General features: G+C 40.9%; 1 protein-coding gene across 1 annotated transcript in view; it reads left to right on the top strand.

Annotated features, from left to right (window-relative positions):
* Positions 1–11,530, top strand: part of LOC101660058 (phospholipid-transporting ATPase ABCA3-like) — a 206,495-nt gene that overhangs the window by 111,224 nt on the left and 83,741 nt on the right. Inside the window, exon 12 of the mRNA XM_045285074.1 lies at positions 6,818–6,972. Within this exon, the coding sequence (XP_045141009.1) occupies positions 6,818–6,972 (155 nt within the window). The remainder of the gene's footprint in view (positions 1–6,817; positions 6,973–11,530) is intronic.

Raw genomic sequence — 11,530 nt, 5'->3', positions numbered from 1 at the left:
TGGCATGATCCAGAGCTTTGCTGTCCCATAGGTAGTCTAGCTCATAAGTTGAGGCAGAGAACTAACTAAAGCAGCCACCCACTGGTCTGATCACCAGAGAGCAAAAGAGAGAGGAGCAGGGCTTGCCAAGCCATTTATCTCTTTGCCCTCCTATCCAACTGCTATCTTATTAATCCCCCATGTTCTTATTGGCCAGTTTGGCACAATAAATCTACCTATCACAAACCCTCAACCTGTGTTTGTCTGTGGCCTTGAGATATGTCTCTTGAAGACAGCATATTGATGTGTTTTGTTTCCTAATCCAGTCTGCTAGTCTTTGTCTTTGAATGGCTGAATTCAGACCACTGATGCTCAGAGTAATTATATCTATCTGTGGATTCTTTGTTGCCATCTTGTACCTTTTATGTTAGGCATTTTCTTACCTTCCTCCTTAGCTGTGTGTTGTGTATGTGGGGAGGATTTATAATTGCCTTCTTTCCTCTGTTGAGTCAAAAAAGTCTTGGGCATTCCTTTCAGTGCTGTGACTTCTGGTTAGTGTTACACTATGCAGTGGTCCAATGGTTATGCTCTGTGGATGTTGTTCTTCTGTCCAACATGAATTGAAAGTGATCTTTTTGGTGCTGGTTTATTTTTTTATGTGTTCTCTGAAATGTTCCTTATCCGAGAAAACTCAAACCTTCCCCTCAATTTTGATGGAGAGTTTGGTGGAGTAGAGGATTTTTGGGCTGCAATTATTCTCCTTCAACTCCCTGAAGCTGCTACTCCATTCTTTTCCTTCTTCCAGGTTTCTGCTGGTAAGTCTGAGTGTATTCTTTTTGATTACTCTTATAGATGACTGCATTTTTTTCCTCTAATTTTCTCTTTTTCCTCAAAGTTGGATAATTGGACTGTTATATGCCTTGGTGTGTTCTTCTTGGGATTCAGTCTAATTGGTGTCCTCTCTGCTTCCTGGATGATTGTCAGATCCTCTTTTATTATATTGACGAAGTTTTCTTCCAGGAATTCCCTTGCTATTTTGGATGTTGATTTCTTCGTTACATCTTGCTCTGGTATACCAATTTTTGGGATATTGTTTCTCTTCATAGTTTTCATTGTTCTCAGGTTTTCTTCAGCTTCTTTGATTATCTTGTTTGATTGTCTTGTTAATTCTGCTTGGTTATCTTCATGGCTGCTGATACGGTTCTCTGCTTCTTCCAACCTATTGGTCAGGTCTCTTACTGTTTTCTTTGATTCTGTTGCATCATCCTTGTATTTCCCTTCAGTATGTGGACTCTATCCTCTCTGTTTTTTCATCCTTTTCTTTATTGATTCCGTCATATACTGTATGACTAAGCAGTATTCTGAAGATTTCCTTCTGTGTGATTCAAAGTCCACTTCTTCTACGTATGTCACTAGGTTCATGTCCTCTTCCAACATTGCAATTAGTTTCTCTTGCTTCCTTGAACTGACTGCTGCTGTGGGTTGTAGCCTGAATTTTGGTGGAGCTGGGGGTGGTACTTTGCGTGTGGTATTTAGAGGGCACAGGGCAGGGGACAAGCCCTGTGTTTTCTATCTCTAAGGATAAAACAAATAAGTGTAAGAACTACCTGGAGAATCCAGGGCAGATGAGCCCTACAGGACCAGTGGTGTGAGTGGTGAAACAAGGAGGGTAGAGGGAGAGTGGGTAGGAAAGAGGGAACCGATTACAAGGAACTATATGTGACCTCCTCCCTGGGGGACGGACAACCGAAAAGTGGGTGAAGGGAGACACCGGACAGGGCAAGATATGACAAAATAACAATTTATAAACTATCGAGGACTCATGAGGGAGTGGGAAGCGGGGAGGGAGGGGGAAAATGAGGACCTAATGCCAGGGGTTTAAGTGGAGAGGCAATGTTTTGAGAATGATGAGGTCAATGAATGTACAAATGCACTTTAAAAAAAAAGAAAATAATAAAAGCTGAAATTACTTAAAAAAAAGAACTACCTGGCACCAGCTACATCATGGTTTCAAGCTGCCTCTACTGATTCACTGGGGTTGAGTCTCTTCCTAGATTGCTGGGGTTATTTATCTGGAGGTCCTATTTTCACCCTTGTTATTAGGGGGATATGCAGAAGCTCTGCAATGGGATGGTCCCAGTAGAGATTAAAATCTGCTGGCCATTGCAGTCTCTAGCATCCAGCACCTCCAAAGGCCATTCAGACATCTTTGTGTTTCCCTAAAGGGGCAGTCTATCCTGGGCCTCCTCCAACCATGGGGGCAAGTGCTCAAGGAAGGCCTGTGGGCTGGTAGCACCCAGGCTTGGGTGAGTCAATGGGGAGAGTGGGGTGAAATGCACACAGACAGCTGGTAGCATGGGGAAGGTGGGCTATTAGGGTGAAAGCTTGGGGCTTTTCGCTTGGGGGGGTGGGGAGGAGAGAGTGAACACAAGCAACTGGTGCAGGAACTTGTGGGTATATAATATCTACCAGACTCCCTTGTTGACCCTGAACTTCCTGAAGGGAGTGTGTAGTGTAGCCATTCAATTATAAGGGTTTATAACAGAAGCCTCTTTGTAGTAGGTTACTACATGGCTCAGGACTTGCCACTCCTTACGTATGGTCCAAGGTATAGAAGACTATTGTAGTGGGTTCCCCAGGGAGGTGGGGCTTCCTAGCCAGGGGCAGGGAAGGCCACTGAGTAACCCTGTCTACTGAGTTCCAATTCTTTTGGGGGGGACAGGAGACCTGTTTCATCTTTCTCAGAAGAAAATAAGACTAAATCTACCTACAACCTAGAGCCAGATTTAACATGAGTTTGAGCGGCATCTCTGGCTCCCTCCCTGTGTTATTGGGGCTATCTCTATGGAGGGTCTAGCTGTTCCCTTGCTATTGGGGGAGTATGGAAGGTCTTGGCAAGGGGATTATTCCAACTGGGATTCATTTCTGTGGACTGCAATGGTGTCTAGTTTCCAGGGTCTCAGGAAGTCCAAGCGGACATCCTTGTGATGGCCTAGAGGGGCAGGCTGTCTGGTGCTGGGGACCCCAAGGGAGTTCTGCTCCCAGGTTTCCAGAGGTGGGGGTATGGCATGTGGGCCACCAAGGGGGTCACCTGGGTGAGATTAAACAAGGAATGGTACGTGTATTGCTAGGGGGTGAGGGGTGGGGGGGATGGAATGGAAGGTGGTGTGGCAAGAATCACCAAGGGGATTGTTTATGAACTCAGGTCAACACTGTGTGTGGGTCTCAGATTGGAGGTGGGGAGATTTAGGCAAGGTACCTCTGCTCTGGTCACGTGAGCTAGAGAGAATAAACAGGGAACCACAGCACATATGCTGCTGGGGGTAGAGGGAGTGCAAGGTACCTGAGGGTCACCTGGGTGAGAATAAACTGGGAACAGTGCATGTGTCACTGGGGGGTAGGGGGAGTGCAAGGTTGTGCAGTGTGCAGGTCACCAGGGCAGGAATTAACTGGGAACTGCACCACATGTGACTCTGTGTGGGGCGAGGGGAGTAGGGAATGCAAGGTGGTGTGGCATGGCTCATCTAGGTGCATAGAGCATGTGTCACTTGGGCGGGGAGGGTGCAAGACAGTGCAGTGCGTGCGGGTCCTCTGGGCCAGTAATGAACTGGGACCAGCGCATGTGTCACTGGGGCATGGGGGGCAGGGGGGGGTGTTGCAGAGGCATGTGTGGTGGCCTCAGGTGAAACACAGAGAGACCAAGGCAAGGGACCGCCGCTCTGGATGCTGAGCACATGGGTCTCTGGTGCAAGAAATGGAAAGGAGTGTGTGTCCTGGTGAGCAAAACTGGCGCTATCTGTGGGGAGACCCGCAAAAGATCCCCCAGCTAGTCCAGGACCCACGCTCCACTCTCCCAAACTGGACCCTCACCGTAGATCCAACCTTTACTCAAAGGAGCTCCTTCAGGGTGACCTTACCTCTATGCCATCTTCCCGGGAAAACCTATAACTTCTCTTGATAGTTATACAATAGTATTTTATATTAATATGCTATATTTAACTTAGTCATTTTTGGGTTTGAGTATTTGTCTTCTATAAAGTGAAGTAGCTTTATTATGGATTTTGTTAATACTATGGAAATAATTTAGAAAAATTAATACATGACTCATCATAAGAAAGAAGAAATTAAAGATATCCCATGTCTAACTCTTCAAAAATATTATAGCCTTCCATTATCCCGGGTATCAGCCACCACTCCTCTGTTAGTATATTGTCCTGCATCCCAGCGTGCTAAAATCTGTTACAATAAAGTCACACAGAACTTTCAGCAGGAAGGAAAATTATTCAAATAGTTGTGGATGCTGGTAAATCCCAAGGATGAAATTCAAAATCTGTCTGGAGGATTCTTCTCATTCACAAGGCTGTGAAAGCTGGTGAAATCATGTCACACGGTAGGCCACAACTCAAGTCCCTAGAACTGGAAAGTCAGGCATACAGAGGCAAACTAGATGCGGGATTTAAAGGACTTTCTCCACTCGGGAAATGTGTGTGACAGGGTTGTATCCTCTCACATCCTTATTCCATCTATATGCTGAGCAAATATTCAGAGAAACTGGATTATATGATAAAGACTGCAGCATCAGGATTAGAGGAAAGCTTATTAATAACCTGAGAAATACAGATGACACAAGGTTCCTTGCTGAAAGTGTGGAGGAACTAAAGCACTTGCTGATGAAGATCAAGAATTGCAGTCTTCAATATGGACGACAACTCAATGTGAAGAACAACAAAATCCTCACAGCTGGACCAGTAGGTAACATGATAAATGAAGAAAAGGTTGAAGTTGTCAGGGATTTTGTCTTGCTTAGAGCCACCATCAGTACTCATGGAAACAGCCATCAAGAGATCAAGAGACATGTTGCATTAGGCAAATTTTCTACACAAGACCTCTGTAGAGTATTGAACAGCAAGGGTATTACTTTGAGGACAAATGTGTGCCTAAACCAAGCCGTAGTATTTTCAATTGATGTATAAGCGTGTGACACTGAATAAGGAAGACCAAAGAGGAATCGATGCATTTGAATTGTGGTGCTGGAGAAGAATGCTGAAAGCGCCCTGGGCTGATAAAAGGGAAGTCTGTCTTAGGAGAAGTATGGACAGGATGTTCCTTAGAGGCAAAAATGGCAAGACTTTGCCTTACATGCTTTGAACATGTTGTCAGGAGAGACAGTCCCCGGAGAAGGACATTGTGTTTGGTAAAGTAGAGAGGCAGCATAGGAGAGGAAAGCCCTCAGGGAGAGGAATTGCCACCAAGCTGTGACAACGGACTCGCGCATCGGACCGTTTGTCAGGATGGCCCAGGTCTGGGAAGTGTTTCCTTCTGTTGTGCACAAGGTCGCTAGGGGTTGAACTCAACGGGATAGCACCTAACAACACCTCCATTTCTGGCTCTTTTCTCTTGTAAGTAGTGAACTCTCACCCCTGCTTCTGAAATGGCTCAAATTATACTCAGCAGGACGGCAATTACCCCTGTTCAAAATCACTCACAACTGTATAATATCCCACCAGTATCTTCTCTCACTGTCTTAGCTGGACCCAGCAGGAAAGAGTCCCTGGTAGGACTCATGAAGACTAATCATGGCTGGAACACACATCAGGAAGTCACAACTGGGCTGGGTCACTGTGGATGGGAACTGACTCCATAGCACCTCACAATAACAACAGTTGCTCACTCTGGGGTATAGTTGTAAATATACTTTTCAGAAATATGTTGCAATATATATATATTAAATAGGATAAATGATACAATCATGTTAATGGTGTTAGAATTACTTGGTCACATACCCACCACTACCATCAAGTTGATTTTGTGACCCCCAAGTTTATAGTGACCTCATTGGGTAGACCTGGCCGTTTGGGTTTCCCAGGCTGAAATCTTTATGAAAAGAGAAAACCTCCATCTTTCTCCCACAGAAAAGCTGGTAGGTTCAGACTACTGACCTTGAAATTGGCAGGTCAATGCATAACCACGATGCTACCAGCACCAAAAATTTCTTCATAAAATCGAAACCACATGTGCCTGGTAGTGCATCAATATTTTTGTAAATACTAAGCACGTCTTGATTAAAATATTCTATCTTCTGGATTAAAAAATTATGTACTTAAGACCTACTATGGTTCACAAATGTGATGACTGCCTGATTGCAGCACTGAAATATTGGAAGACAGCAAATAAGTTAAATGTCTTTTTATTTATGTAACCCATAAGCATTGTATAAAATTAAGACGTGAAAAAGAGAAGAAAACAAAGCAAAAAATAACCAATTCCATCACCCAGAGACAACAGCCAATGCTTTTTGGTTTTTTTCCAGAACTATTCTTTAGGAAGGAACCCTGGTGGTGTAATGGTTATGCGTTGGGCTGTTAACAGCACAAAGGTACAGACTCATAAACTTACAGGGGCAGTTCTAGCCTGCCCTAGAGGGTCACTGAGAGTTGGAATTAACTCAACAGCAGTGCATTTGGTTATGGCTTTCTTTTTAGGAGCCATGGTGGCATGTATTGAGCTGCTCACCATAAGGTCAGCAGTTCAAAACCATCCCTTGTTCTGTGGGACAAAGATGAAGCTTTCTACGGCTGTAGAGATTTACAGTTTTGAAAACCCATAGAGAGGTAGTTTTACCCTATCCTGTGGGGTCACTATGGGTCAGAATTGACTTCATGACAATCGAGTTTTATTTTCAAATTTTCAGTTTCTCTCTCTGTAGTAGATAGTGTACAAATCTATTTCTCCTGTGAGTAATCCGTGAGTAGCAACAAATTTGACATGTTATTTTGCAATAGGTTGTCATATTCCTTTACCGAAGTTAAGTTCCATCACGTCTTCTGCTTAATTCCAGGTCTTCACCCCCCTACCAGAGGAGAGGCTTACATTAATGGATATGACATCTCAAAGAATATAGCCCATGTTCGAAAAAATTTGGGCTTCTGTCCACAGCATGATTTGTTGTTTAATGATTTGACTCTGTCAGAACACCTTTTTTTCTACTGTATGGTGAGTTAGAGATGTGTTTGATTTTGTGGTTTTAAGTTTTATTATAATAAGTTTGATTTCTTAATGTACAGATCTATGAATTTTAATGAATAGATAGATTAGTGTATCTAACACCACAATCAGGGTACTGAACAATTATATTACTCCAATAAACATCCCTATCTATAATACCATGTGACAACTGATCCTGCCTCCATCACAATAGTGTTGTCTTTTTCTGAATGCCATAGCAATCGAGCCATATGGCATGTAATCTTTAAATTTGGCTTTGGTCAGCTTAATACTTTGAGATTTTTCCTGTGTTGTGCCATGTATCAGTAGTTTGTTGCTTTTAGTTATGTTTGCCTATGTGAAAGTACCCCAAATGAAGACCATTTGGTTTGAGATGATTATGAAAAAAAAGTCTTATTAGCATGCATGTATATTTTTGTGGTAATATAAACTTTTATCCCTTTAAGATAAATATGGATCATATGGTAAGGAGTTGTTTAAATTTTTAAGAAGTTTCCAAACTGTATCTTCCAGTCACTGTATCATTTTGCACTCCCAGCAACAATGAACAAGAACGGTAGATATAATTTTATTTGTATTGTAGACAATCTAATAAATGTGTGGTGGCATTTAACCCTATCTTTAGTTTGCATTTCACAAATGACTAATAATATTCAACATCTTTTCATGCTATTATTTACCATTGTTCTATACTCTTTGATAAAATGTTTGTTCAAATCTTTGTTTGGGGGTTGTTTGTTGTTTGTTTTATAAGGATTCTTAATATATACTGAATATACAAGGGTAAGTGAAAAATATTACTGCAAAGTCATAGGACCTTAAAAAATAATATCAAAATTTAAAACTATTGTTTCTTGACTATCTTCCATCTCACTGCCAGGACTCATAGCAACCCTGTGGGTTTCTGAGTATGTAACTGTTTAGAGTAGAAAGCCCAGTCTTTCTCCCATGGAGCTGCTGGTGGTTTTGAACTGCCTCCCATGTAAATCACAGCCCCATGCATAACCACTACACCACTAGGCTCCGTATCTTCCATCTAGGCCTATACATTTTTGACGGCAGTGTTTCATCTCTCTAATCCTTTCCTGAAAAAATATAAACCATGTCACAATGGCAGCTCCTGTATCTTTGAGGGACTCAAATCCTGTTCCTTTTAAATTATCTTTGAACTTGAGGAATAAAAGAAGTATGCAAGGTCAAGATCAGAGCTATATGGTGGATGAGAAAAGGTTTCTCTGTGAGATTCTCTGTTATTATCTTTGAAGAATAAAGAAGTATGTTGTTGTGCTAGTGGGGGGGATTCCTCAGCACAATTTTTCTGATAGTTTTTCACCAAGGTAGTTTTCAATTTTCTTTAAACTTCTTCATAATAAACCCTTGTGATTATTCTAGGTTCTTCTAGAAAAATCTATCAAGATTGTTGTGACGTTAAGTCAGCTCCAACTTGTAGTGACCCTATGTACCGCAAAATGACACACTGCACAGTCCTGTGCCGTCTTCACAACAATGTTGAAGCCCATTGTTGCAGTCACCGTCTCAATCCATCTCCTAGAAGGTCTTATTCTTCATCACTGACTCCACTTTACCAAACATGATGTCTTGTTCCCGGGACTGGTCTTTCCTACTAACACATCCAAAGTATGTGAGATGATCTCTCACCATCCTTGCCTTTAAGGAACAATCTGGCTTTACTTCTTCAAAGACACATTTGTTAGTTTTTCTGGTAATCATGGTACTTCTAGTATTATTTGCCAACACCAGAATTCATATGCATCAATTCTTCCTTGGTTTCCCTTATTCATTGTCCAGCAGTGAATATAATTGAAATTACTCTGGCTTCGGTAAAGCATACCTTACTCATCAAAGTGACATTGTTGCTTTTTAAATAGGTCTTTTTTTTCCCCAGCAAATTACCCAATGCAATAAGTCATTTGATTTCTTGCCTCCTGTTTGCAGGAGCATTGATTGTGGATCCAAGTAAAGTGAAATCCTTGACAGTCTTTTCTCTGTTTATCATGATGTTGTCTATTGGTCCATTTGTGAGGATTTGGGGTTTCTTAACATTGAGTTGTAATATATACTGAAGGCTGCTTTATAAAGTACTCCTCACTTTCAGCCAGTACAGTTATGTAATTTGCATATTACACATTGTTAATAAACCTTCTTCCATTCCTGATGTTGCATTCTTCTTCAAATAGTCCCATTTAGACAGTGTGGTTTATTGCAATGACTGATTTTCAAATACTGTACCAGTCTCAAATTCCTAGGATAAACCCACTTGGCCATGGTGGGGTTTTTGTAATACAGTACTGAATTTTATTTGATAATATTTTGTTCAATATTTTTATTCAGAGGGAATATTGATTGGTTTGAACTCTTGTACTTTAGGAGCCCTAATGGTGTATTGTGGGTTACACATTGAGTTGCCAGCTGCAAAGTTAGACGTTTGAAGCCACCAGGCCCTCCGTGGGAGAAAGATGAGGCTTTGGGCCGCCATAAAGATCTACAGAATTGGAAACCCCCAAGGGCAGTTCCAGTCTGTCCTCTGGGTCTCTGGGTCAGAATTGACTCTGTAGCAGTGAGTTTGGTTTGAGGAGGTTTACTTTTTACTGTATTTGTCATGTTTTGATATCTATACTCTCTCCTGTTTTCTAAAAGAAAATATAGAGAATTGGGTTATTTCCTTAAATTATTGGTTCTTTCTTTAAATTCTTGGTAAAATTCACCAACGAAACCTTGTGAACTTTGGATATTAGTTAATATTGGATATTTTAGCAACAAATTCGATTCATTTAATAATTATAAGATTGTTCAATTGTTTATTTCATAAACAAGATGTGGCACTTTGTGATTTTGACCAATTGGTCCATTTTATCTAAGATCTCAAACTGAAGAATTGTTTTTAATACTTTTAATTTTCATTTTAATATCTGAGGGGGAGGTCTGTAGTAATAGTCTCTCTTCTTATTGGTGCTGGCAATTTGTTTCTCTTTTGTTTTACTTTATCATCTTTCCTAATGGTTTATCAATTTTAAGGATCTTTTCAGAGAATGAACTTTTGGTTTCATTGGTTTTATGTGTTTCAATTTTTCATTTCATTGATTTATGCTTATCTGTTTATTTTGTCCTTTCTTCTGCTTAGTTTCATTTTTATTTGGGTCTTTTTTCTCATTTCTTAATGTATTGGGGGCATGTCTGGTTATAAATAAAAGCATTTGCCGTTATAATTTTCCTTCCAGCACCACTTTCGCTGCACGGCACACATTTTGTTTTAAGTTGCATTTTTACTTTTGCTCAATTCAAAATATTTTCTATTTTTTTGTTTTATTATATGTTTGATTTCCTATATATCCATGGGTTATTTAAGTATTTTGTTTGATGTAAAGCTATAGAATATTTTTTCCTTTCTGCTGTTCAGAAACCATACTTTACGTGAGTTCAAGGTTTAAAAATTTCTAGACTTTGTTTCATGACCTTGCTGGCTGTTCAGTATGCACTCAGGAGGAATGTGTATTGTTGTGTTTGGTTAGAATTGTTGTTGGTGCTCCGATTTTCCTGCTTGCATGCTGATTTATCATTAGGAGTTTGATTACTGAAAAACTGTTGATGGGATTTTATGGCCAGTGATTCTATAGCACTGTTTCTGTGAGCACTCTCCTCAACCATGGAGAGTAGTGGGAAGTATGCGGCCAGCCACTCGTTAGCCTCATTTGTATAGACTCCCCCACAGTCATGTAAGGCAATGGGGAATATAAGGCTGGCTAACCTCTCACACAGTCCCACAGTTTTAGGAAAGGGAAGAAGAAGAAGAAAAAGCCTCCTACCTGCTCTGTTAACCTCAGGCTATAACTAGTAGCCAGGAAAGAGAGCAAGTAGGCCACACCTATTATAATTGTGCATTTATATATTTATCATTTCATTTCTGTTTTTAATGTTTGTACTCTTAGCTCTGATTGATGCATGCAATTGATCTGCCTTCTTTGTGAAATGATTTTTTGTCAATATGTAATGTTTCTCTTTGTCTCTGGTTATTTTTGGTGTGGCCTGAATCTATGTTATCAGCTACTAATATAACCACTCCTATTTTCTTTTGCTTTGCATTTGCATGATAGATCTTCCTTCATACTTTTACTTAAATGTACCTATATCATTAAAGTTTCAGTTTCTTGGCCTCTGCTTAAGATGGCCATATAGGCAAATACACTACACAATCCCTCTATTTGCAACAAGTATGACCAGAAAATACATCATAGAAGAAAACCCAGGTGCACAGTTACAGCAACACCAGCCCCACACTCCCTACGGCTCTTGTTGGCCAAAGCAAGAGCTGGCTGAAACAGGGCTATCAGGGCACTGACCTCTGTTTCCTTTTTGTTGTTGTTGTTTTTATTCCTTTCTCTCACCCCTTGATAGAATCAACTGCCCCAACATGACCCAACCGCCCGCCAGTAGTTGCATCACAATACTCAGAGACAACGGCCCTCTCAGTACACATGAAGAAGCAAGAGAAGCTGCCACAAACAACTGACCGATATAAAGAGCAAAA

Source organism: Echinops telfairi, unplaced genomic scaffold (genome assembly GCF_000313985.2).
Source record: "Echinops telfairi isolate 266 unplaced genomic scaffold, ASM31398v2 ScPeMD7_5;HRSCAF=22, whole genome shotgun sequence".
Classification (NCBI taxonomy): Eukaryota; Metazoa; Chordata; class Mammalia; order Afrosoricida; family Tenrecidae; genus Echinops; species Echinops telfairi.
Note: the sequence above shows the minus strand (reverse complement) of the source record. Positions and strands in the feature narration are given on the sequence as shown.